The 26,802-nt window shown below is 42.4% G+C and overlaps 4 protein-coding genes across 14 annotated transcripts in view; 1 reads left to right on the forward strand and 3 right to left on the reverse strand.

The window, feature by feature from the left end:
* hspg2 (heparan sulfate proteoglycan 2) overlaps positions 1 to 16,741 on the reverse strand; it is an 85,414-nt gene extending 68,673 nt beyond the window's left edge. For all 10 annotated transcript variants that reach the window (XM_058050694.1, XM_058050691.1, XM_058050697.1 and 7 more), the window contains exon 1: positions 16,338 to 16,741. In XM_058050694.1, the coding sequence (XP_057906677.1) occupies positions 16,338 to 16,397 (60 nt within the window). In that variant the 5' untranslated portion in view covers positions 16,398 to 16,741. The remainder of the gene's footprint in view (positions 1 to 16,337) is intronic.
* A 2,142-nt stretch (positions 16,742 to 18,883) lies between these two features.
* On the reverse strand, positions 18,884 to 23,201 carry agmat (agmatine ureohydrolase (agmatinase)). Its single transcript, XM_058050549.1, has 7 exons — positions 22,862 to 23,201; positions 21,663 to 21,865; positions 21,121 to 21,169; positions 20,766 to 20,961; positions 20,090 to 20,269; positions 19,928 to 20,012; positions 18,884 to 19,839 (listed from the first exon to the last, which is right to left on the reverse strand). Exons 1-7 carry the CDS (start codon positions 23,158 to 23,160, stop codon positions 19,766 to 19,768), a joined length of 1,086 nt encoding a protein of 361 aa, XP_057906532.1. The 5' UTR covers positions 23,161 to 23,201; the 3' UTR covers positions 18,884 to 19,765.
* Positions 23,202 to 23,351: 150 nt separating this feature from the next.
* On the forward strand, positions 23,352 to 25,738 carry LOC131103959 (tubulin alpha-1B chain-like). The gene is made up of 4 exons (XM_058050547.1): positions 23,352 to 23,519; positions 24,159 to 24,381; positions 24,461 to 24,609; positions 24,697 to 25,738. Exons 1-4 carry the CDS (start codon positions 23,517 to 23,519, stop codon positions 25,675 to 25,677), a joined length of 1,356 nt encoding a protein of 451 aa, XP_057906530.1. The 5' UTR covers positions 23,352 to 23,516; the 3' UTR covers positions 25,678 to 25,738.
* Positions 25,739 to 26,473: 735 nt separating this feature from the next.
* The window catches only part of LOC131103963 (trypsin-3-like), a 47,801-nt gene continuing 47,472 nt past the window's right edge, over positions 26,474 to 26,802 (reverse strand). For both annotated transcript variants that reach the window (XM_058050554.1, XM_058050553.1), the window contains exon 6: positions 26,474 to 26,780. In XM_058050554.1, the coding sequence (XP_057906537.1) occupies positions 26,628 to 26,780 (153 nt within the window). In that variant the 3' untranslated portion in view covers positions 26,474 to 26,627. The remainder of the gene's footprint in view (positions 26,781 to 26,802) is intronic.

Genomic DNA, 26,802 nt, shown 5'->3' on the forward strand with positions numbered 1-26,802 from the left:
ACTACTACAATAGTAAATCATGTGAAAATAAAACATGAGAAAATTTCTCATTTCAAAAAATCTGTCACAATAATAAACCAATAAATTAATCACATGATAAATTCATTCATTAATTCATTTTCTACCGCTTATCCTCACGAGGGTCGCGGGGGTGCTGGAGCCTATCCCAGCGGTCTTCAGGCGAGAGGCAGGGTACACCCTGGACTGGTCGCCAGCCAATCACAGGGCACATATAGACAAACAACCATTCACACTCACATTCATACCTATGGACAATTTGGAGTCGCCAATTAACCTAGCATGTTTTTGGAATGTGGGAGGAAACCGGAGTACCCGGAGAAAACCCACGCATGCACGGGGAGAACATGCAAACTCCACACAGAGATGGCTGAGGGTGGAATTGAACCCGGGTCTCCTAGCTGTGAGGTCTGCACGCTAACCACTCGATCACCGTGCAGCCCCTCACAGGATAAATGAACTTCATAATTTTGCCGGTTTCCATATATTGCCATGCATATGCTTTTCTTGTCTCTTGTCTATTGGTTCAGCACCTAGATGCTTCATTGAACAAAAGAGAACAGAGTGAGACATCTTGTCGGCCATGCAATCGGGAAAAAGTTGTCGTGTAGTGCACACATCAGCAAAAACAGAAGAAGAAATATGTTTTGAAGAGTTCTGCTGTTCCACCACCCCAGGTAAGAAGTAGCTATAATAGCTAATTAAATGGTGCCCATGAGCACATTGTTTGTGGCTTTTTCGTGTGGGGATAAAAAAAAGGCATTGTGAGGCAAATGTGTTACTCTAGAACTATTTTCCTCAACACCGAAAACTGACCAGAATTTGCCTACTTGCCTGAGTCAAATAATTCACAGAGTTAGATGTGTTTAGACGGGAGAGGTGGAAATTTAGAGGGAGATAAAAATACCTCAGAAGCCATGTAGCTGCAGGTGTTATTTCACCCTTGCACCAGCGTTCCTGCAACCTTAATGTGTATAAGACAGAATATACTGGAGGTGCCTGTGTCCAATCAAATAAATGTAATAAAAACTAATATATATAATATCATAAAAACAAATATATATTCATTCATTCATTCATTCATTTTCTACAGCTTTTCCTCACGAGGGTCGCGGGGGGGTTGCTGGAGCCTAACCTAGCTGTCTTTGGGCGAGAGGCGGGGTACACCCTGGACTGCTAGGAGACCAGGGTTCAATTCCACCCTCGGCCATCTCTGTGTGGAGTTTGCATGTTCTCCCCGTGCATGTGTGGGTTTTCTCCGGGTACTCCGGTTTCCTCCCACATTCCAAAAACATGCTAGGTTAATTGGCGACTCCAAATTGTCCATAGGTATGAATGTGAGTGTGAATGGTTGTTTGTCTAAAAAAAGTGGTTTTAAAGTAGTTTTAGCCCCATCATCAAATAAAACATTTTCAGAAGCTCTAAATCTCTACAAGACCAGCCAAGGCTGCATTCAAAACAGACTTCACAGTCGTACATAGGGCATTAATATACACTTGATTGCATTAGAATATGTGTTAAGATGTTCTTTTGCGAGGGATTCAGTCCAGTGTGCTGTCTGCCGCTGTGGTCTGCAACCCTTCCCCCACCTTCTAATTTGAGGTTGGCCTTGGACAAGAACCAATAAACACAGAAGAAAGTGGCGGCAGGCACAACCAACTACTAATCGCCGACTGACACGCCCGCATTTGACCTAAGATGTCATTCACCTAGGTGCGAAGAAGAACCTCCAGTCTAAAATGTTACAGTGTATAGACAAGAAATGTTAATGGCCGCTACCCAAACAAGTCAAAAGTCACACTTATATGTTTTTGGTCAGCGATTGCGTTGAAGAAACTGCTGCGGCTACTGCCTGTTACATTTTTAATGACTAAAAATAGACTTGCATGTTATGAATCAAACCCAGCTTCACTGCGGGAAGCGTAGCTGTGACATTAAGCTTGGGCCTAAAAAGGGACTTCCCAGCAGGTTGTCTCTTTTGTTTGGTGAAGGAAGTCATTTACCCCCCCCAAAACCCAGGATCAAGGCAAATCTTAACCATTCACCGACCCCAAAAAAGCCAGTAAGCTTTACTGCTTTAACTATTTACCCTAAAGCAGAGAGCAGTGAACATTCCTGAAACCAATTACGGGGTTTCAGCATGTGAGAAGGGTCAGGTGCCCACTTTGTCTGCCTTCTTTCTGATTGGCTCACACCCTCTCCATTCAGATCCCCTCTGTCACCTTGTGACAAAGGATCAAGAGGCGGGACACTTGCTTATCTTACGACGGCTATCTACAGCAGAAGGATTTAGGGCAGGGGTCTCAAACTTGCGGCCCACGGGCCAAATGCGGCCCATGAGACACTAGTTTGAGGCCCCTACCTTGATACCAAACTTTAATGTTGAAATAACAGCTTAAAGCTGTGTGCACACCGGACACAATTAACATGATTTTGCCCCACCCATACTGTTACCCTACCCTGTTACCCCCCGCCCTGTTTTGCTTTGGATTAGCAATGAAGCTAATAAAGGCTTATGACGCTGGGTACAAATAAATGCAGGAAATGATTTGGAATAAAACGGAAAATACACGACAAGATAAAGCATCTCATCAAACATGTTGTTAAAGTTACGACGCTGTTCCCAGATGGAACTGAGTACGATGCTAACTTGCTAATTGGGTAAAAATTATTAAGTTTCATTAATGTTCATGTTAAAGGTTAAATAACTGTTAATACTGTGCATTTGAATCTGAAAGAAATAATTTCTCTACCAACTGTATGTGGTTTCTTACGTTTTTCTTATTTGCTGTTTTATTATTATTTTACTTATTACTGATTGATTGATTTATTGTCTTTATTCTTAATTTGTTTATTTTTTTTATCTTATTTTGTGTATAGAAAAAAAATTAAGATATTTGAGAACAGTGGAATGTTTTATCAGATATTTTGGTGTGGAAAACCGGAACCAAAGTACTGAAAAAGTGTAGGGTATAGCAGAAGCAAAAGCATTGAAGATTTTTTTGTCCAGTTTTTAATAAATGGGTTTTGGGTTTTTTTTGAAAAACTGATGCGGCCCGGCTTCACCCAGAACCTAGCTCCGGTGGCCCCCAGGTAAATTGAGTTTGAGACCCCTGATTTAGGGAATCCCAGTAATGCAAAGCTTAGTCAGTTTAAAAACAGCAACGGGGTAAGTTCTCATTATTTTGAAAAGTTCTCCATCTTTTTACACCTACAAATGCCCCTCCCGAGTCATTGTCGAATCCCGCATTTGTTTGTGATAACAGGAACTTCCCTCGTTAATGAGTTGAAAACAAAAAACCACTCTGTTAAACTTTTAACAAGATCAGACAGCCGCTGTTTCACAGTTGAGCACTCGCCTGAGGGGTTCCTTTGCGCTTCTAGTGCATCCATGTTTAGAAATAAGTGTGTAAATCCAAGACAAATAACAAGTGCAGACCTTGAAGGATGGAGATATGGCAATAAATGACGGTTACAGAAAATTCTGTTACTACTTTTACGAGTAGCTGCAGTATAGCAATGAACAAATACATGAACAGTCACGTTCCTCGGGCGCACTGCGATTGTTTTATCGTTTATGAGTCTTCAAAGCACGTGTGATTGTGGATATGTGTTTATTGACAGTATGGACCGAGTGACTTCATGAAGTTTATTAACTCACCTCCTGATTCATCCTGTCTAGACTTTAAGCCTGCAGGGATTCTTCTCGCTTTTTTTTTTTTTTTTTGTATCAGACATACTGACAAGAAGCTTATGTTGTGGTATATAAATATAAGATTTAACGCCAGCAGATGTGCAACGTGTGTCACAAATCACAGATCAGAGAAAGAGTTAATAGCATCAGTACACTGACATTCACATATTACATATATGCAGTCAAATGCCTATGCTGGAAATGTTTATACTAGCTTTGACCTAGTTGACCGGTTGTAAACATCCTTAAGATCAAATCAGAGCTTTGGAGAGGGAATTACCCCCTAAAAGGGCCGTGTACGACACGGTACATAAAAGGCTGAAAAAATCCTTGAGCTGAATTAAAACTCGTCTCTCGCTTAATTTACCCTTCCGATGAACTACCGTAATTTCCGGACTATAGAGCGCACCTGATTATAAGCCTCACCCACTACATTTTTAGAGGAAAACCGATTTGTACATACACAAGCCGCACTTGTATATTAAAAGCTTGCAACCAAAAGCGCTAAATCCAATTTTCACTGAGTTGCATGTTTTTCATGAGTTTAATAGACCTCTGTCATGTGTATCCAAATCACATATTTTGGTCTTGAAATCATTTTAAAAAATATGAACCAAAAGGCGCTAAATCCAATTTTCACTAAGTTGCATGTTTTTCATGAGTTTAATAGACCTCTGTCATGTGTATCCAAATCACATATTTTGGTCTTGAAATCATTTTTAAAAATATGAAAAAAAGTGATATGAAATTTATGCTTTCAACCAAAAGGCGCTATTTCCATTTCAGATTTCAACCAAAAGGAGCTAAATCCCTTTCTTTATTCTTTATTCTGATTGGCCCAAGTTTCCCATCTATAATCTGACCAATCAGAGAGAAGAATACAATTGGCACTGCACATACAGAAAGCCAGTATCAGTGCGCATCCTGTTTTGTTTGTGTACATTAAGTACACGTATGATAGTTACAGTATGTTATGCAATTCAGGAGAACACAAATTGTGTTTTTACAGTATTCTGTAACATGGAAGTTTTTTTTTACGCCATAAAAGGCATGTCTCTACCTTGACACCTCCAACTTTCACGAGAAACATTATTTTACTTGTACTAAAAAACATACAATGTAAAGAGTTTGTAATGAGATGATTTTTGTCGAAATCCATCATTTCAGCCAAAAGGCACTAAATCCGAAAAAAAAAAATAATTCAAAAAAATATATAAAATACATGGTGTGTGCATGATTTTTATAGCATGCATTTTTATGACCTATATTGATAGCTCTTTCATTTGCAATATAGACTTGATGACCAAATAGATTGATATGTGCGTAATTAAAAATCATTGATTTTCTCGAAATCAGTCAAAATGGATTTAGCGCCTTTTGGTTGCAAGCTCATATTCATATAAGCCCACATTAAAACATGTAAACATATTTACACAAGAAAGACGGCTTTTATTACCTCTGAAAGCTTTTTTTTCGTCTTTTTACATTGCTCCAGTTCTTCCCGCTGCAGTTTCCAGCGTCTCACCATTGATTCGTTTATGCCAAGTTTACGTGCAGCAGCTCTGTTTCCTTCTTTATTGGACAGCTCGACAGCTGCGTCATATGCTTTTCTTTTTGCATTTTCCATGATGAGGGTATGTTCACGTTAATTTAATTTATGCACAAGACAAGAAGTTGCAGTCTTCGTCGACGCATATATTCCACCGGTCTTAATCTTACCTTTTCTACTCGAGAGCCCCTGGCGGACGTTAGAAAAATTACATAAATTGGCCGCATCACTGAATAAGCCGCAGGGTTGAAAGTTTGGGAAATTACGGGAATTTACGGTACTGTTGTCTAGAATTGGCATTGGTTTGTTTCTCAGGGAAGTTCTGTTTAAAAGTAATTAATTTCCAGCATCACATGGTGCTGAAGTCGCTCCGATTGAATCATAATATCGTTTTATATGATTGTTTCTCGTTGCTAATGACCGCTAACCCCAGCGTCCCTGCTGCTAATTGGAAGTCTACAATTTATTGAAGCTAATCGTTGCTGCTGTTCAGCTTGGAAAAAAAAGGGCTATTTAACGAGTGTGTTCTGTAAAATGCTAAAATATAGCCGGGAGCTAGAAATAAAAGTCAGTCGTAAAAAAAAAAAAAAAGAGGTGAAGTAACTGACCAGAAGGTCTTTTTCATAGGATTACTGAAGGTATTGGATACAATTTAATGAATCAGTTTGTCATTAAGACACCAAACACACGTGGTTTGTATGTTGGCGTTTTACAAGTCGCTTTTCCAAATGCATGAAGGCTAACCAGGGCCAGGTGGAGTCCAAACAACATCAGAGCTGCTTTGATTTCCCTTATTTTATTACAAGCAGGGCGTTCTGGCCAACTGAAACAGGTCTATAGAGCTAAGCGAGCCCAGGGGGCCCCAACACAAGACATCCCTTAAACAGAGCCTGCACGGGAATATCAAGCTCACAGCAGCTGACAGATAAATTTCACCTGTCCTCATAACTCACAAACGGGGCCTTAATTTGAAGGTGTGCTCACACACCCCAAAAACATCTGTTAACCAGGAGTTGATGCAGTTAATACAAGAAAGCCGCACGGCCAAACCTGCCCTTTCATTGGAAGCAGATGTCAAGGGGTCCGTTTCCTTCTGTAATAAGATGTAATTATAGGCAAAGGGGGACTCTGTGGGCCTGTGTGAAAACACACCACCGAGGTCTGGTGGTTAATCAGCAATGAAGACGACAAGAGACAGTGAAAATCACTTCGACCTTGGGCTCTAACAGACAAGCCAGAACAAGCGAGTTGGGAGCTTCCAGCAGGAAATAAGCAAAAAAATTATTGCATGACACCTCTTTGATGACATTTTTTTTTTATCACTCTGTTGCTCTTTTTCTTTGAATACTTTTTTTTCTGACATCACAGAAGTGCACCAGTGATGCAAAAGAGAAAACATGTGATAAAGACCATAAACGTGATTAGTGTGATGGGTTCCAAGCCGTGAGAGACCGCATACAGATCAGCCCTGACTCGTATTTTTCTTCTTCTATTATAAGGCTGACATCTACTGTATTTGACAGTCGTCTTAAGATCCTCTGCCCCCCCACCACCTGTACCCAACACAAGGTCACGGCAGAGCCTGAGCAGGGTGCTTATGTTGAACTTGCATGAAGTATCAGCAAGAAGCATTTAATTACGTACGCCTTTTAAAGTCCGAATTCACCCACAATGCTGGAGGATTTGACATTTTGATAAATAAACAACCTTTATATGATACAAATTGGAATAAAAACACAATTTTCGACTTGTGGATGTCAGACATAACCAAATATCTGCAATAGCCATACACTAGTAACTTCATTGCAATACTGTACATATTACTGTTTTTATATATTGTCACATCCATACTGTGCATACTGTTTATAATCTGTATAATCTATCCTCACTGTATTATAGTCATAGCCTGTTATAGTTTTTTTTTTACAAAAATCTGTCCATTTTTTTCTACATTTACTTACTACTAAGGTACTTATAAAATTGCACTTCTGGTTGGATGCTAACTGCATTTTGTTGCCCTGTACCAGTGACATGAGCAATAACAATAAAGTTGAATCTTATCTAATCTAATATCAGTCTTCTGCTGTCTTGTGGCATGGTGCAGGCACTGTTGGTCAGACTTAAAAGTAAATTATCACAAGTGAATACGCAGTCTGACTTGTATTTCCATGAAGGTTCCTGATTTTTCAAGTGTATGACTATACAAACAAATGACCTGAGCATCCATTGGACCTCTGTAAGCACCATCAGACATGCACACTGTATTATCACACCTGTCCAAAACCTGAGAACTGAAGTCGTCCGACTACTATGTATGTATATGTGTGGGTTCAAAAGGCAAAGCATATTGTTCATAATTATTTGTTAATGTTCCATTTATTTTCTTTTTTACCATTTATTTTGTTAATTATGTATACTTTAGGGCTGCACGGTGGACGAGTGTTTAGCGCGGAGGCCTCACAGCTACAGTTTACATGAGTTTACATGTTCTCCCCGTGCATGCGTGGGTTTTCTCCGGGGACTCCGGTTTTATCATGTGAAGGACTGCACGGCGGTCGAGTGGTTAGCACGCAGACCTCACAGCTAGGAGACCCGGGTTCAATTCCACCCTCGGCCATCTCTGTGTTTGCATGTTCTCCCCGTGCATGCGTGGGTTTTCTCCGGGTACTCCGGTTTCCTCCCACATTCCAAAAACATGCTAGGTTAATTGGTGACTCCAAATTGTCCATAGGTATGAATGTGAGTGTGAATGGTTGTTTGTCTATATGTGCCCTGTGATTGGCTGGCGACCAGTGTAGGGTGTACCCCGCCTCTCGCCTGAAGACAGCTGGGTTAGCCTCCAGCACCCCCTGACCCTCGTGAGGATAAGAAAATGAATGAATGTATACTTTAATTCCCTTGGATCTTGTTACTGATTCTTGTCCTCTGCCCAATGGTACAGAGTGAACTGTTTTGTATGTTATTTACTTTATTTGGTGCGCTTCATAGATTTGCGCGCCTGTGCACCTGTAAGGGAACATTGGTCATCACTGCTTTGCAACAAGAAACTCGACAAAAACCACGTCACCAAGTGTTTATATACTGTTAATAGTGTCCCACCTTGAGAGCTGGCTACTATTCACCACTATGCAAACATTTGCCTGCTCATTATACATGACCATTATGGTAGTGTGAAATGTAACAACAACCAAAAAGCACACAGCCATTCATTTTTACACAAAGACTTGAGACAGCATTCCACCTATATACAGTATGGGGGCTACTGCAACAAGCGCTGACATCAACATAGTCGTTGCAGAGTTGACAGCAGTTTACTACGTGTAAAAGTCAAGAAGTCGGACAAAAGCCATTACCTCACACGAAACATACTGACTCATGAACACCAAAACTTTTTGCCCGGTGTCACATTTTGACCAAGTATGGGCTTTTTTTTTGTTTTGTCACATCAATAAATGTCCTGCCACTCAGGGGAAACGTGCTTTTGCAAGAGGTCAGGAGAACTTGGGTCACAAAGCAAAAAGTACATTTTATTTATTATACCTATTGATTGCTTAGAGAGATTGAGGTAATAACCACTTGGGGTGTTCAGTGCCTTGCTGCATGGCACTACTGCAGGATACTTTTTCAGGATAAAAACTGATACATAAAGTACCATAAAATGTAGTTAGAATTTTGTATTGTGGTGTTAACCGATGCCATAGTTTCAGATAATGAGGTTGGCGCATTTGGAAGTGGAAGTTTGGGATGGCACAAAACATTCGGTTTCAAAAGGCGTGGTTAAACTGCCCCTTTGTGATGTCACAGAGCGGTGGACTTCCTTATATGGTTCATATATTGGGCATGTGACTAATCACAATGGAGTGGGTGGAATAAATTAATTTGATTTGTCAGAAAGCACAAATCCAAGGAAATACAGCTGGAATAGTTGCAGATTCTACTAAATCTAAAAAGTTTTCTATGCAAGTTATTGTGTGTAGCTGCTCTATAGGAGCCGGGCTATGTATGATACATTAATATTTGAGGACCACAGTCCAAGTATCACTAACTTTGTACCCTTCATCTTCAGACTTGCAAGCTCCCAATGCGTCCAGTCTTTGGATTTATTTTGAATAAGTCAAAATGAGCAGAGATAAAATCTGAACCCCCCACCCCCTTCTCAGCTTCTCCCTGATAACAATCTGGTAAAGCTAGAGGAGTTTAAACGCGATCAGAATGTGGCCATAATTTCCAGAAGCTACAATTTTAATCTTGTTAAAGATTTCACCACATTCCAATCTTATCCATGGCTTAAACAATGAAAATGCTATACCTTTACGCTCGATATTGCCATGACTTCCTCTACTAGGTTTCTTAAAACAATGCACTGTCCTGAAATGTTGCTTGACATTGTACTTTATAAGTACCAAACTTGTAAAGGAAACTTTCTAACCAATGTACTACAGAAAATGTAAGAAGCAGAGCTTGCACAAATAGGCTGCAGGGGAATTCATCATCCATAATTCAAGTAGGTTAATTTAATAATGCTGCTTTAAGCCGGCACAAAATTGATTCCGGTTGGGAAAAAAAAAAAAAACACCATACGGCAGGCATATTTGACTCAGCATATACTGTACTCAGCAGGACATTCGAACGACATACAGGAAAAGCCTGAATAAACTTTGCTTCAGGGGAAATAGGGGGGGGGGGCTCTTGGCACGAAGATAACACCAGGTTTTATTTCCCCAACAGGAAGGTGACTCAACAGAGGTCAAAGCTTTCACATCATCACAAGCTGATGCATCTGAACAATAGATAACTGCGAACATTTCCCTCTGATAGGCTGATAGTGCTCACATGTATAAATACACATATAGACAAACAACCATTCACACTCACATTCATAGCTATGGACAATTTGGAGTTGCCAATTAACCTAGCATGTTTTTCTCCCCGGAGAAAACCCACGCATGCACGGGGAGAACATGCAAACTCCACACAGAAATGGCCGAGGCTGGAATTGAACTCTGGTTTCCTAGCTGTGAGGCCTGTGTGCTAACCACTCGTCCTACTTTTGCTACTTTGCAAAACAATATATTCATTCATTCATTCATTTTCTACCGCTTATCTTCACAAGGGTCGAGGGGGTGCTGGAGCCTATCCCAGCTGTCTTCAGGCGAGAGGCGGGGTACACCCTGGACTGGTCGCCAGCCAATCACAGGGCACATATAGACAAACAACCATTCATACTCACATTCATACCTATGGACAATTTGGATTTGCCAATTAACCTAGCATGTTTTTCTCCCTGGAGAAAACCCACGCATGCACAGGGAGAACATGCAAACTCCACACAGAAATGGCCGAGGGTGGAATTGAACTCTGGTTTCCTAGCTGTGAGGCCTGCGTGCTAACCACTCGCCCTACTTTTGCTACTTTGCAAAACAATATATGTATAATTTATTTTTATTTTTGTACTAGTAAATAAAAGTATAGTATTCCGAAGTATTCCGAAGGGGCTCAGCATGTGCAATGCAATTCACTGGATCAAGATCTGGAAAAAAATTAGCATAATAGATCCCCTTTAAATTGAGACAGGGACTGTTACTGAGTTAACACATACTGTAACAATGTCTCTAATCGCCACAATTTGGACACCTTGGCACAAAGTGCTTTTAGCTACTGGACTGACTGAGGGTATGCCATGTTTGTTATGTTATGTTTGTTATTTTTCTTACAGTTATCGTATGTATTTGAATGTGAAGTGGCTGAAACTACATTTATATGCGTCAACCCATTCAGTGTGATTCCAAAAATATGCATGTTAGGTTAATTTGAGATGTTAAATTGTCCATTGGTATGAATGTGAGTGTGAATGGTTGTTTGTCTATATGTGCTCTGTGATTGGCTGGCAACCAGTACCCCGCCTCTCGCCTGAAAACAGCTGGGATAGGCTCCAGCACCCCTGCAACCCTCGTGAGGATAACCTCGTTTGGGATAGTCTCATTCCATTAACTGGGACTGATTTTCATCAGTTCAGTATATTCTTTTCACCCCAGTTTACTCGATATATTGTGTTTATGTGTGTGTCTACTGTTGTGCCTAGTTGGGATGGCGGTTCAAATTTGTGCAGGTCCTCCTGGGAAACTCTGCAGCGGGAATCTAAGACCAGAAAAACTTCTCGATTAACTTTTGTTATTGTGCGAGGACTACATTTATACTGTAAACATAAACATATACAGCTGCTTTAGGGATCCTAGGTATCCTAAGGTCTTATCGTCTGTTGCAAATTAATTACAAGGAAACTGAAAAGGGGAGGCAAGCATTTGCGTGTATTTCCTTTTCTTTGAGTCATTATACCCTGAAGCTTGCACAAATCCACTTACCGAAATCCCTCTGTGGATTTTAATTCATGAGCAGAAGCTCCAGATAAAATTCACAGGTAGAGACTTGTTGCACAGTAAGACACCATGGCACTGTTTGCCCAAGTTATAAAACGTAAGAGACACAGAGAGTTGTGGCTTTTTAAAAAAAAAAAACGACTACTTGGGTGAAAAGGGTCATGGCGGTCTACCATATAAGACAAAGCAGCAGCTCTGCCAAAAGTGGCTTCACATCACAATGCCATTAGGAAAGACAATGGTTGACTACAGAGCAGCTTCAAGGGGAAGCATGACCATCAACTTAGCATTTCAATGAGTCAACAAGCCTGGTGGTCCCTTGCAGAAATGCAAAATAGAAACTGATGGCAAACTCATTCCTGTTGAGTCAGAGCAAATTCCAACGGACAAGGCAGGATTTTTTTTTTACGACCTACACAAATAAGTCAAGTTCTGATTTGCTACACGCAAATACTTGACCATTAGCTGGTTTTTATTGCTCTTTATTGCTTGTTCGTGTCCTCGAGTCATCTGCGACCTGACTATGAACTCTGTCGGGTTTACTGCACCTGCAGCTTCATAACACAGGAATGAAGAGTGATATATACTTTCAGTACACAAGGAAAACGGGCAGATGTTTAAGACTTTGACTGCTGGAAAATGTCATGCAAGAATGCTGTTTTTTTCTGATGTATACACGGGTGCCAGTGTATATGTATAAACAGAAAATATATAATGTGCTTTTTTTCGGATACAGCATTGCTACAACTATGTGATTTGTGCCACAAATCCTGTTCAGTCACAGAGTAGGGGGGGGGGGGGGGTGCACCCTGGACTCAACGCCGGTTTCATTGCCATTTCAAAAATCCATGTGTTCCAGGTGAGCCTTGCATCGACTGTATATTTACAGAACAGCGTCATTCCTCCAGCATGAGCACTACATAGGAAAAAAAAAAAACCTAAAGGTGTGAATGGAAAGAGTGGGGCTCCAGTTACAATGAGAAGTACTCGAGAGTATGTGCGCGCATGTCGGCACATGCACGGTGTTGCTGCGGCACTAGCTGAGGTGCAGCTGTGTTTGGAGTCTGCGGCTTAGACGTGTATGGATGCAGCGCTATGCACAAAAGCGAGGCGTGACAATCTGATGGAGACGACCGACATTTGTTTGTCAGGGGCAAATATTTCCATAGAACTTTATGGAGGGTTGTGACATGGGTTCAAGACCAAACCATTGTACAGCCAGTGTATTTAAATTCAACATAGTTAAAAACATGTTAGGTTAATTGGCGACTCCAAATTGTCCATAGGTATGAATGGGAGTGTGAATCAGGGGTCTCAAACACGCGGACACTAGCTTGAGGCCCCCGCCTTGATAAGAAAGTTTAATGTTAGTGCGGCCCGCGCAAGTTTGATATGGATGCTGTATGGTATCATGTACCCAGAAAAAATTATTACGTTTGATTAATGTTCATGTTAAAGGTTAAATAACTGTTAATAGTTATCCTCCCTATCCGTGTGGAAGTGGTAAGTTTTTGGCTATTTAAGTTTAAAGGAAACAACTTGAAGGCTACCGTTTAGGTCGCTAGCTCTCTAGTTTGCGAGTTAGCATGTGTCTCAAGACCCTGCAGTTGCGCAATATGTTGTAAATAAACAGAGTATAAATGTGACTATAGTCGTGTTTTGGGCTCTAATAATGCTTTGTTAATTTCAATCTGAAAAAAATAATTTGTCTACCCACCAACTATATGTGGTTTCTTAAGTTTTTATTATTTGCCGTTTTATTATTATTATTATATTTATTTATTACTGATTGATTGATTTTCTTTATTCTTGATATGTTTATTTATTTTTCATTTTATTTTGTGTAGAAAAATAAAAAGTAAAATATTTGAGAACAGTGGAATGTTTTATCAGAGCTTTTATTGTAGAAAATTGGAACCAAGGCGAAATTTTTTTGTTTTTAATAAATGCGTTTTTTGGGTTTTTTTTTTTTTTTGAAAACCTGATGCGGCCCAGTCTCACCCAGACCCTAGCTCCAGTGGCCCCCAAGTAAATTGAGTTTGAGACCCCTGGTGTGAATGGTTGTTTGTCTATATGTACCCTGTGATTGGCTGGCCACCAGCCCAAAGACAGCTGGGATAGGCTCCATCACCCCCTGCGACCCTCGTGAGGAAAAGCGGTAGAAAATGAATGAATGAATGAATAGTTAAAAACCAGATCTTCTGCTTCGACTGTTCTCAAACTGACTATGCATCAAACTTCTGCAGACTGCTTCATCGCTTTTCTGCGGTGTTAAATTATCTACCACAACACGGCCTTGGCAGAGGTGTACGCTCTGTTGAGTGCCAATCTAGTTTTAGCTGTAAATGAACCCCGGAGAAACCACCGATGAATCACCAAAAAACCACCTCACACTTCCACAGAGAGGCAACAACCGTCCATACGTGCCAGTGTGCTGCCTCGTGCCACCCGCCAAGATGGCCTCCCTCCTGCCGCTATAACTCAACAATGCAATGTTTACTGAACCCAGTCTTCAAGTAATTATGTGGAAGGGTCTTGTGTGGGTGTGTGGGTGTGTGTGAGGGGGGTTCCCTTCTGTCCAAACAATGGAGTGCAGTTGGTGTTTGCCCTGCTGTGCTCGCAAGTCCTCATCGACTGTGAATGGGAATTAAACACCAGGTAGTCTGAATCAACAAAGCGCCACACTCAAGCGTCCACATATTACTGAGCAAAATAAATCAAGAGATTAAGTTGTCACATTGAAATACTTTTCTGTGCATGACGCGGTTAGGTTACACAGACCGGAGAACAAAATTATTGCCACCAATGACATATGCAAGATATATACCGTCAAAGGAATTCAGGCCACCCCACCCCCCAACCCTCGTCCACCATGAAGTCAGGGGACACTTGTGTCACTCTATCCTGGGAGACAACGCAGATCCAAAAGTGTTCTTAGAGATGATACAAACATGTAAAAAATACCCAACACAACAGAGTCAAACTACTGCTGTCTGTTAGCAGGACACTGGTACTCATTTGGGATGCAAAAACTACTTCTGTTTTGATGTGCATGACCCCAACATTCCAGCATGGTGGGAGGGGTTGGAGGGGGGGGCCTGTGGCAACAGCAGTGCAGACGCTTAATTGAATCATGGGACAGTGAAAATTTTGCCGCCGTAGTTCAAAGTCATCATATAGAAAACAGATGCTTGCGGTTCCACGTAATTCAATTATGTTTTGGTATGTTTGGGACCTGGTAATCAATCAAGGCTGCGGGTTAGGACTCATCTTGATGCCTTCCAGTGTCATTACTGGTGAAGACGCACATCGCCACTCGATGATCAAAATACGTTCAGCACAACGATACGTCTTCTAAATGCTGCAGGTGGAAGATGTATGCCGTGGCTGGATCCTCATCGTTCATAACGTCCTCGGATCAAATCAGCACCGGAGAGGCCTGATATCTCAGCAATGACAGCTACAAGACACCCAGACACAAGATCTACTGGGTGTTGGTGGGGGGGGGGGGGTGCAGGCAAGCCTCTTAAACAGTTCAGACATAGACATATCAAGAAATAGTAACTGATGCACGGTGGTCTAGTGGTTAGCTCGCAGACCTCACAGCTAGGAGACCCGAGTTCAATTCCACGCTCGGCTATCTCTGTGTGGAGTTTGCATGCCCCCCCCCCCCCCCCCCCCCCCCCGTGCATGCGTGGGTACTCCGGTTTCCTCCCACATTCCAAAAACATGCTAGGTTAATTGGTGACTCCAAATTGTCCATAGGTATGAATGTGAGTGTGAATGGTTGTTTGTCTATATGTGTTGCTGATGTTAATGACGTCTTCCATATCTTAGCATTTAACTGACTTGGGAAGCATTGGGAAGCAGGTCACCCACCCACCCACTCAACAAGCACTTTTTCCACACATGGAAAAACAGGTGTGATGTCATTGACCCAATATTACATTGCTTTGATTATCTGAAACAATTAAGTGTGACAGGCTGCAGTGGTTAGCATGCATGCCTCACAGCTTGGACACTCGAGTTCGATTCCACCCTCAGTCATCTCTGTGTGGAGTTTGCATGTTCTCCCCTCGTGCATGCGTGGGTTTTCTCCGGGTACTCCGGTTTCCTCCCACATTCCAAAAACATGCATGCGACTCCAAATTGTCCATAGGTATGAATGTGAGTGTGAATGGTTGTTTGTCTATATGTGCCCTGTGATTGGCTGCCGACCAGTCCAGGGTGTACCCCGCCTCACGCCCGAAGACAGCTGGGATAGGCTCCAGCAAAGTAAAAAGTAAATGAATGAATGACATTATGAAGTTTAATAGAAGTGAAGGTGAAGCCGGAATAAAAGCCAAATGTGCAATCAGAACACAGTATAATGTAAACACAAGTGCATACTTGGTTTACATTAGTTTAGATATTTATCAACAAGTTTGACACTGGAGCTTTTGGTGCATCCATGAGTGCTTTGAGGGGCGAAGGCCATGCAGGTTGGACTATGAATAGCTTGTTTCTGTGGACAAACTTAGAGCAGGTCTAGTTTTCTAGAGCTAGTTTGTCATCTTTACATGCTGTAACACCAAAAAACAGTTCACTGAACATATATGGCAACATCAGGATATAAGATATAATGTTCTTATTTATGGATTTGACCTTTCAGGAGGTGAGAGCAAGGGAAAGTTTAAAAGTCATTCCAAATCTTACTTACAGTAACCAGCTGGCATGAGAGTAGCAAACAGAGGAGAAGTCCACGGATCCAAGAGCCCATTTTCCTCCAACCCAGCACAGGCTGCAAACCGCTGGGGGAAAGGGAAAACAACAAGGTCCTTCTTTCCTCTTGCCCACCGGGACTGGATCCACTCCCGCACCCTCTTCACGCGTTATGTCCCGGGGAACAAATCAAACGTCTCTCCTGCGTCCCGGACCCCGTCGGGACTTCATCAACAGGTGGTGGGGGGGCGAAGATTTATATTGAAAAGGAGATCCACTCCGGTTTTGGCTTTGTGCGTTAGGCGATCTACTCCTAAAACGTGCGCGCTGGGCCGTGCGCTCCAACACTCTGAAGTGGCTGAGGGTTGAATGCATGCACTCTTTTGCAAGTCACAGGGAAGTCCTGTGTGGGACGGAAGAGAGCTGCTGGAAAAGTAAAAGGCGGAATGGAATTCAGGGAGCCAGTGGGCTAATCTCTGTGCGGACAGCCGCCAACTAGCAGACTCTTAAACCGGCGCGCTGCGTAACTGCGCACACATATTACAAAACTATTCTCAAGACAATAAATATGGCGCTATGGAGTTAGACATTAATCATGTTGGTACTTGTTTTATTTATTTGACGCTTGATGTAACTTTTAGCTTTGTTTTCATGACTCTTTCTGATCCTACAAAGATTGCCATTAATGTGTGGGAATACTTGCATATTATTGTACATTTTCTAAACCTTACACGATTCTATAATAGTCTACAAATACGTACTAATGTACTGTTCTGCTACATGCAATTAACAGCCATGCAAACCTTTAATTGCGCCTTATAGTTCGGATTATTACAATGTAGATAGTGCCCTCTAGTGGAGAAAGAAAATAACACTGGAAAAAGTCCTTATGGTAATCTTCCATTCATTCATTCATTCATTTTCTACCGCTTTTTTTCAGGAGGGTCGCGGGAGTGCTGGAGCCTATCCCAGCTGTCTTCGGGCGAGAGGCGGGGTACACCCTGGACTGGTCGCCAGCCAATCACAGGGCACATATAGACAAACAACCATTCACACTCACATTCATACCTATGAACAATTTGGAGTCACCAATTAACCTAGCATGTTTTTGGAATGTGGGAGGAAACCGGAGTACCCGGAGAAAACCACGCATGCACGGGGAGAACATGCAAACTCCACACAGAGATGGCCGAGGGTGGAATTGAACCCTGGTCTCCTAGCTGTGAGGTCTAACCACTAGACCACCGTTCGGCCCTGGTAATCTTCCAATGTGAGATTAAAAAATAATGACTAATAACTTACTGTGCCATTATATGGTCCATTCTTAGCCAACGTACAAGGCTGTATGAATCCACTCTTTCTGTCTGGGAGCAACTGGAGCAGCGAGAGATTTGTCACAACAGCTGCTTTCCAATTAAAGGCTGAAGTCTGGATAGAAATAGAAAAGAGCTGCACTTATGTGCTCATCAAAACGTTTGTCAAATATACCTATCAATAACACAGTACAGGATTGGGTGTCACATTTTTTTTAAAACGCCTTTTAAGTCAGTATAGCCTCCAGCCTTTTACTAAAAAGTAATGGAAAAGTTGTCTCAACCATGTTGGGGGGGGGGGGGGGGGGGGGGGAACCAAACCATTATTATAGGTCCCAAAACCAAAGTACACTGAAACAGTTTGGGATTCTTCTGCTGAACACTCTGACTCACATTTCGATTTCACTCATTATACACTTGCACGCTCCAGTACACATAAATATAAAACTGTTAAGCTTGACTTACGTTGTAAGAGAGATATCATAAGCGCAGTAGTTTCCAATGCAATAGTTCTTTTTTTATTTAAAACACTACCTTAAACTTATTTTCTCGGCATATTGATACTTCCAGCTAGTTCCAGCAACAACAGCAGCATAGATACAGCGACAACACTTACGATGTCCGCTCTCCTTGGGATGGCTGTGTCTTCCAGCACATGACGTGTGCTCCAGGTAAAAAATGATAACAGCAAACAAGCATTTTGTTGACTCTTTGTCATGAAATTGAGAATTTGCATGTTCATTCATTCATTAATTTTCTACCGCTTATCCTCACGAGGGTCGCGGAGGTGCTGGAGCCTATCCCAGCTGTCTTCAGGCAAGACACCCTGGACTGGTCGCCAGCCAATCACAGGACACATATAGACAAACAACCATTCACACTCACATTCATACCTATGGAAAATTTGGAGTCGCTAATTAACCTAGCATGTTTTTGGAATGTGGGAGGAAACCGGAGTACCCGGAGAAAAAAAACCCACGCATGCACGCGGAGAACATGCAAACTCCACACAGAGATGACTGAGGGTGGAATCAAACTTGAGTGTCCAAGCTGTGAGGCATGCGTGCTAACCACTCGCAGCCCGTCACACTTAATTGTTTCAGATAATCAAAGCAATGTAATATTGGGTCAATGACATCACACGTGTTTTTCCATGTGTGGAAAAAGTGATTGTTGGGTGGGTGGGTGACCTGCTTCCCAATGCTTCCCAAGTCAGTTAAATGGTAAGATATGGAAGACGTCACCGGCCGCTTCTGTGCATTAACATCAGCAAACACTGTGCATGTCGTGGTAGAGTTCAACTTGAGCAGGACTCTGCAGCTGCAGGAAGCAGCTGTGATAAATGAGCAAGACATCGGCCAAGTTACGGTCAACGCCCTTTTCAGCTGGACACACTTTAGAACCCCAGTGAGAGACAGAAGGACTATTCATTTCCAGAAAAATCTGATGGGATTTTGAACAACTTGAAATAATTGAAATGGCATATGCTTATCTTGCTCATGTCCAGTTTATAACGAGCCAATAGTACCAAAGTACAACAAAGCCAAACAGTGTAGTGGATCAAGGACTTTGACTTCTGTACTCAATTTGACACAAACACCTTTTAAAATGAGTCATACTGTCAGAAAATACACACAAATATTTCAATTCATTTGTGCTGGAGCCTATCCTAGCTGTCTTTGGGCGAGACATCCTGAACTGGTCGCCAGCCAATCACAGGGCACATATAGACAAACAACCATTCACACTCACATTCATACCTATGGACAATTTGGAGTCGCTAATTAACCTAGCATGTTTTTGGAATGTGGGAGGAAACCGGAGTACCCGGAGAAAACCCACGCATGCACGGGGAGAACATGCAAACTCCACATAGAGATGGCTGAGGGTGGAATCGAACTTGGGTCTCCTAGCTGTGTAGCCTACGCGCTAACCACTCAAGCAAAATGAAGCCCACACATAAATATGTTGTTTTTAATTAAACATTCACCTGTATCCTCACGTGACACTCCCCTTATATTGTACATAAAACCTTGCTCGCATATAATTAAAATATATGAAAATATTCTTGATAATCTTGATAATGCTGAATAAGCGCTTAGGGTACTAAGGATCAGTAGTATTTCACATTTGGGAGGACACACAACATTTCAAAGAGGAGGTTGGCACCTGTCAGGGCAGTGTTTCCTGTCAGGGGAAAAACAAACAATTAGGTAAAACCACATCAATTACCTTTAATGCCACAAGGTGGCAGTGTGTCGAGTAGGTAAAGTACCTGTTGTATCATAGGGAGGAGACACCTCAACCAGATCACATCCCACAAGGCTTAGTCCACGGCAGCCTCGAATGATCTCCACACCCTCAATTCACACAAGACATTAAATATGGCTTTGAGAAAACCCGATTACTGATATGTTGTGTAATGGACAACGAGTACCTGTATAGGAGTGAGCCCAGCAATCTCTGGTGTTCCTGTTCCAGGGGCAAAACCCGGGTCCAGAGCATCGATGTCAAAACTGAGGTACACGGGGCCGGTGCTGACTTGACCCCTGACCTCAGCCATGAGAGGTGCCAGTGATTTGAACCAGCATTCTTCTGCTTGTATCACCCGAAACCCCTGAAAAAAAAAAACAAACTCTTGCTTATTTCGTCCGATGACAGATGTCATTCAAAATCATTCATTCATTCATTTTCTACTGCTTTTTCTTCACGAGGGTCGCGGGGGATGCTGGAGCCTATCCCAGCTGCCAGCCAATCACAGGGCACATATAGACAAACAACCATTCACACTCACATTCATACCTATGGACAATTTGGAGTGGCCAATTAACCTAGCATGTTTTTGGAACATGGGAGGAAACCGGAGTACCCGGAGAAAACCCACGCATGCACGGGGAGAACATGCAAACTCCACACAGAGATGGCCGAGGGTGGAATTGAACCCTGGTCTCCTAGCTGTGAGGTCTGCGCGCTAACCACTAGACCGCCGTGCCGCCCTCATTCAAAATCAATAGACTGGAAAATACATACATACATACATTAACATTCAAAAACATGAACAATATTTGTCCGTATTATATTGTATTATATTGAACAGTTATCAAGCTGTGTACCTGTGCCCGACTCCATTCGTACGAGTCAGCTGAGTAGCCTGAACCTCGCAGGCCGATCTGTACCACTCGCTTGCAGTCCAGCAGGCCCTCCTCAACGCATCGCCGGAACGGGGTCCCATGGCCAATCTTTTCCCCCAAGACCACATTGCTTGTGTCAGAGTGAGCATCCACATGGATCAGCCCAACCGGGCCATACCTGTTTGTACACAGTAGAATAGTAACTACAGTATACCTGTATAACTCCATGTTAGGCATTTATCACTATGCTCTTCATGCAAATAGTAGCCTCATTGGTCATTTTTAGAAATATACACAGCATCGTTTATGTAGATATGCAGTTCCTAACAATGCTTACTTCTCTGCAACAGCTTGCAAGATTGGATATGTAATTGTGTGATCACCACCTGTGACATAAACAAAACAAAACAATGTTTGGTCAATAGACCACAATATTTTACAAGATAAGGTCATACAGCATTTATGCAAACAAATTATAAACTTCCTGAATGATATGTCAGTAGTGGTACTGTTATGTTCGGTGACATAGCCAACCGTCAGACTTGATTGCCGGAACAACAGGCTTTAATTGCAGGTTTGAATTATCAGGCACATATTATTATTCATTCATTCATTCATTCAAACTCATGCAAACTCCACACAGAGATGGCAGAGGGTGGAATTGAACCCTGGTCTCCTAGCTGTGAGGTCTGCGCACTAACCACTCGAACGCCGTGCCACCCATTATATTATTATATTATAATATAATTAACAGGCAGTTTTCTGCTTACTGCACTTCTTACTGTACTGGGATCTTCAGGTTTTCACACAAACCACTATAGTAAACTTTTCGTCTGACAGGAGGACCCCCACCTTTGGTTTGTTATTAGTTCAACTCACCCATAGTCAGAGGAATGCAGCCAAAGGCCATAATCTTTTGATAGGCCTCCCTGATGCGTCTGCATGTGTCCTTCAGGTCATACATGTTCACATTTACATCCCCGATGTCAGCCACCACCAGAGATTCAAAAGGAGCCGCCCTGGTGCCACTGTTATATGCTCTCAGCATGGCTGATTCCACTCTGATCTGCCGGGGACCAAACCTGAGAAAGTGGACAGAACAGTCTGTTAATCATTAGCATTTTCGAACTTAATTCAAAATATTATAACTTTTAAAATAATGTTCGATATACTGCAATACATCACTGGGGAAGGTACTTTTTGAAGTTTTAGTTTTCACACAATACTTGAGGAGGGGGGTGCAGATCAATGCAAATATTTACGTTATCTATACCAAGGGAAGTTAGGTAATGGTAATTTTTAACACGCATACAACATTAACATTAAAGGAGACCAATTATGCTCATTTTTCAACTCTTTGTATTGAGTTGTGGACTCCTATAGAACAGCTACACGCAATAACCAGCACAGAAAGCGTTCTAGTTCTTCCAGAATCTGCACCTATTCATTCATATATCTTTGTATTTCGTGGCTCCCGCAAAAACAACTCTTTGTATTGACTAGTGGACTCCTATAGAACAGCTACACGCAATAACCAGCACAGAAAGCATTCTAGTTCTTCCAGAATCTGCACCTATTCATTCATATATCTTTGTATTTCGTGGCTCCCGCAAAAAAACAACTCTTTGTATTGACTAGTGGACTCCTATAGAACAGCTACACGCAATAACCAGCACAGAAAGCGTTCTAGTTCTTCCAGAATCTGCACCTATTCATTCATATAGCTTTGTATTTCGTGGCTCCCGCAAAAAAAAAAAACATCTGTTTTAATGTATTCCACCCACGGCCAGCCTCCAGGTAGGCCCACTCTGCTGTATTTGGTCACACTACAGAGTGCATAAAAATACTTCCGGTTTATGTCGCCAATATTATTTATTTACTTGGTGTCGGATGGATCAAAAATAGCAGTATAGCCCACCCAGCTAAAAGTAGCTGCACGCCTGCAACTAATGTAAAAGTTAGCAAAGTGCAGTTGCCTACAATCAATTAATGAAATACACCTGTTGCGTTTTAGCGATGAATGAAAAAAACAGTTTCGCAATGGCTGTTGTAATCATAAGACAATATGGTAAGAGCACCTCGCTCCGGGTCGGTTGGAGGTCCCCGTATCAATCGGAACTCCAATGAAGGCTGCATCCAGGCCGTCCGCGGTGTCCCGGTAAGGTAGTTTGGCCATTGTGGGGATTCCGGACACTCTCGCAACAAACTCGGCGCTTGGTGGAACATTTAAGCGTTTCCCGGAGTATTTTCTGTTGAGACTATTACTTAAAACTCCACATCCCGGAGCACCAACAGACTGCCGAAGCCGTCCCGAGAAGGTACGTGCAGAAGACCAAGTGGAAAATACAAGATTGTAACGACTGGCAGTTGTCAACATGATTCTCCACGGCTGCTCACCCACACAGTGCAGTGACCCGAGTGTGTGGGGGCTCTTTTAAAACATATGGGACTCCTTTATTACATATAAATTAACTGTATTTTATAAATTAGATATTGATAGTATTATTAATATTTAATTCGATTAATATTAATAATAGTAATTATTTACTATTCTAGTCTGAAGCATTAATTTGGTTTTGTCAATAAAGTTTATTTAAAACGGTTACTGCGGCAAAGGAGGCGTGGTTTTGATTACGTCACCAGCTAAGGGCTGGATGAGCGGGTCAGTAAGCCGGCAGGATTCAGACGAAGCACACTTGGTTTATTGCCTCAGAGTAACTACAACAACCAATCATGGTAAGCCCATTTTTTTCATTATTATTTGCCTCACAATTTGTCTTTACATAGTTTGTTTTAGATATCTGATTGTATTAAAGACGAGTGAGTTTTATTAGAGCGTTACAGTATAAGGTGTCTTATTGTTCCTCCTCGAGCGGGAAATAGTCACATTTTCATCATGGCGTCGATCCGCTAGTCAAACGGTTCTATGTGATGCAGAACGTTATTCCGGATCACAGTACTCGCTGTTAAAATTATTTAGGGTGCTTAGTCATTTTGATTTTCTTACTGGTTTTGCTACACTGTCGCACTGTGTAGAAAATGGATGTATGGCAAATCTGAATGACCCGCACCCCCCCTTTTTCCAAAATGTCTGCCCTAGACTAATCCTACTCTACAGTAATCCCAAATACGCAGTTTGGCATTGCAGCAAGCCTGCAGCAAAGACCAATAAATACCATCTGAAAGAGATGGGAGTTTCCTAATGAATTGATGACATTTGTTCCTGTTAAACAGCAAAATGTTTTAATATTTAGTATAATTAATGGAGGTTTTTTTCTGATTGAAAAAACGGTTTTAGGAAAAAATAACCAGACATGTTGTATTCTAAGTCATGTTATTTGAGATTTCACAAGGTTTTTGCTCCCCGCTCCGCAGCGTGAGTGTATCTCCATCCACGTCGGTCAGGCCGGTGTCCAGATTGGCAACGCCTGCTGGGAGCTGTACTGTCTGGAACATGGGATCCAGCCGGATGGACAGATGCCCAGTGACAAGACAATTGGGGGTGGAGATGATTCCTTCAACACCTTTTTCAGTGAGACCGGAGCTGGAAAACATGTTCCTAGAGCTGTTTTTGTGGACCTGGAGCCCACAGTCATTGGTAAAACTAGCTCAAATAAATACAGTTTTTTCCTGGTCTGTAATAGTCTTAATCATATTGACTGACTGTCTTCTTAAAGATGAGGTGCGTACTGGGACCTACCGGCAGCTGTTCCACCCCGAGCAGCTGATCACTGGCAAGGAGGATGCTGCCAACAACTACGCCCGTGGACACTACACCATCGGTAAAGAGATTATTGATCTAGTACTGGACAGGATCCGCAAACTGGTGCGTAACTTCACAAGTTTTGGCCGAATAAGCATTGTTTTACTAGAATCCATTAAGTGAATCTGTATCTTTTCTCCGTATGGTCAGGCCGACCAGTGCACTGGTCTCCAGGGCTTCTTGGTGTTTCACAGCTTCGGAGGTGGCACTGGCTCCGGATTCACTTCCCTTCTGATGGAACGTCTCTCTGTAGACTACGGAAAGAAGTCCAAGCTGGAGTTCTCCATCTACCCAGCTCCCCAAGTGTCCACTGCTGTGGTGGAGCCCTATAATTCTATCCTGACTACACACACCACTTTAGAGCACTCCGACTGTGCCTTCATGGTAGATAATGAGGCCATCTATGATATCTGCCGTAGGAATCTTGATATCGAACGGCCTACTTACACCAACTTAAACAGGCTGATCAGTCAGATTGTGTCCTCTATTACGGCTTCTCTTCGTTTCGATGGTGCCCTCAATGTTGATCTTACAGAGTTCCAGACCAATTTGGTGCCGTATCCTCGCATCCACTTCCCCCTGGCCACTTATGCACCAGTCATTTCAGCTGAGAAGGCATATCACGAGCAGCTCTCCGTGGCCGAAATTACAAACGCCTGCTTCGAACCCGCCAATCAGATGGTCAAGTGCGACCCTCGCCACGGCAAGTACATGGCGTGCTGCCTTTTGTACCGTGGCGATGTGGTGCCCAAAGATGTCAATGCTGCCATCGCCACCATCAAAACCAAGCGCTCCATCCAGTTTGTGGACTGGTGCCCGACTGGTTTTAAGGTGGGCATCAACTACCAGCCACCTACTGTGGTTCCTGGCGGTGACCTGGCTAAGGTACAGAGGGCGGTGTGCATGCTGAGTAACACCACTGCTGTCGCAGAGGCCTGGGCTCGACTCGACCACAAGTTTGACTTAATGTACGCTAAGCGTGCCTTTGTTCACTGGTACGTAGGGGAAGGTATGGAGGAGGGGGAGTTCTCTGAGGCCAGAGAGGATATGGCCGCCCTGGAGAAGGATTATGAGGAGGTTGGAGTCGACTCAATTGAGGGCGAAGATGAGGAGGAAGGAGAGGAGTATTAAAAAGTGAAATGATTTGTTCCAAATGTACTTCAAAATAAACTCCTGTTCTAAAGTCCTGTAACATGTGGGATTTTTTTTTGCTTGCAAAACAAATATGTTAAAAGACATTGATGCTGTAGTTTCGCTTTGTTCATGATATACAGTAAACCTCAGATATATCGGAAATTCGCTCACAATGGACAGATAAAAAAGAACGATTTTTCTGTAATGCATTTCCAATAAAAATTCATTGCATATATCGGATTTTTTTTATAACGGATTTCGCCTATTTCGGACAAAATCTCCAGTCCCGTTCCAATGCATTTCCATTAAATTTCCCTCGCATATATCGGATGGCCGCATCGTGGCACTCCGATTTGCCGAATCGTGACAGGCCGCTATATGACGTCATTTGCAGCGTTGCCTGCGCGTCCAGGTACATTGGAAACATAGTCCAGGAAGTGCCTTTTTATAACGGATAAAATCCGATTTACGCATATATCGGATTTATATCCGGTATATGCGTAAAACGGACATTTTCCGGTATACGCATATAATGGATTTCGCTTATATCGGACAAAACCAGTGGGAACAATTGAATCCGATATATCCGAGGTTTACTGTATTTATCTGGAAATGGGGCTGAAATAAAACAGCTTTATGGTACGAATGTGAGTGTGAATGGTTGTTTGTCTATATGTGCCCTGCGATTGGCTGGCGACCAGTCCAGGGTGTACCTCGCCTCTCGCCCGAAGACAACTGGGATAGGCTCCAGCACCCCCCGCGACCCTCGTGAGGAAAAGCGGTAGAAAATGAATGAATGAATAAAACAGGTTTATCAGGGAAAAACATTCTCAATTCATACATTCCAAGCTAAAAGTGTATTTGTTTACATTATATTGCATGGTTACTGGCTACTGACTGATAAATCATAATTGGCATCGGTGATCCAACTCAAGATACCCGTGTATTTATGATCCGTTTTCAATAATCCCATTGATCCAAGGCAAATAGTTCCTCACTTTGGTGTAGACTCCTGGGTAGCGGGGGTTGGCACAGCTGATACCCCATGACACTATGCCCTCCAGGTAGCCATTGCAGATGAGGGGACCACCTGAGTCACCCTGTGGATGACCCACACAAAAG

This window comes from Doryrhamphus excisus, chromosome 16 (genome assembly GCF_030265055.1).
Source record: "Doryrhamphus excisus isolate RoL2022-K1 chromosome 16, RoL_Dexc_1.0, whole genome shotgun sequence".
In the NCBI taxonomy this organism is placed as follows: Eukaryota; Metazoa; Chordata; class Actinopteri; order Syngnathiformes; family Syngnathidae; genus Doryrhamphus; species Doryrhamphus excisus.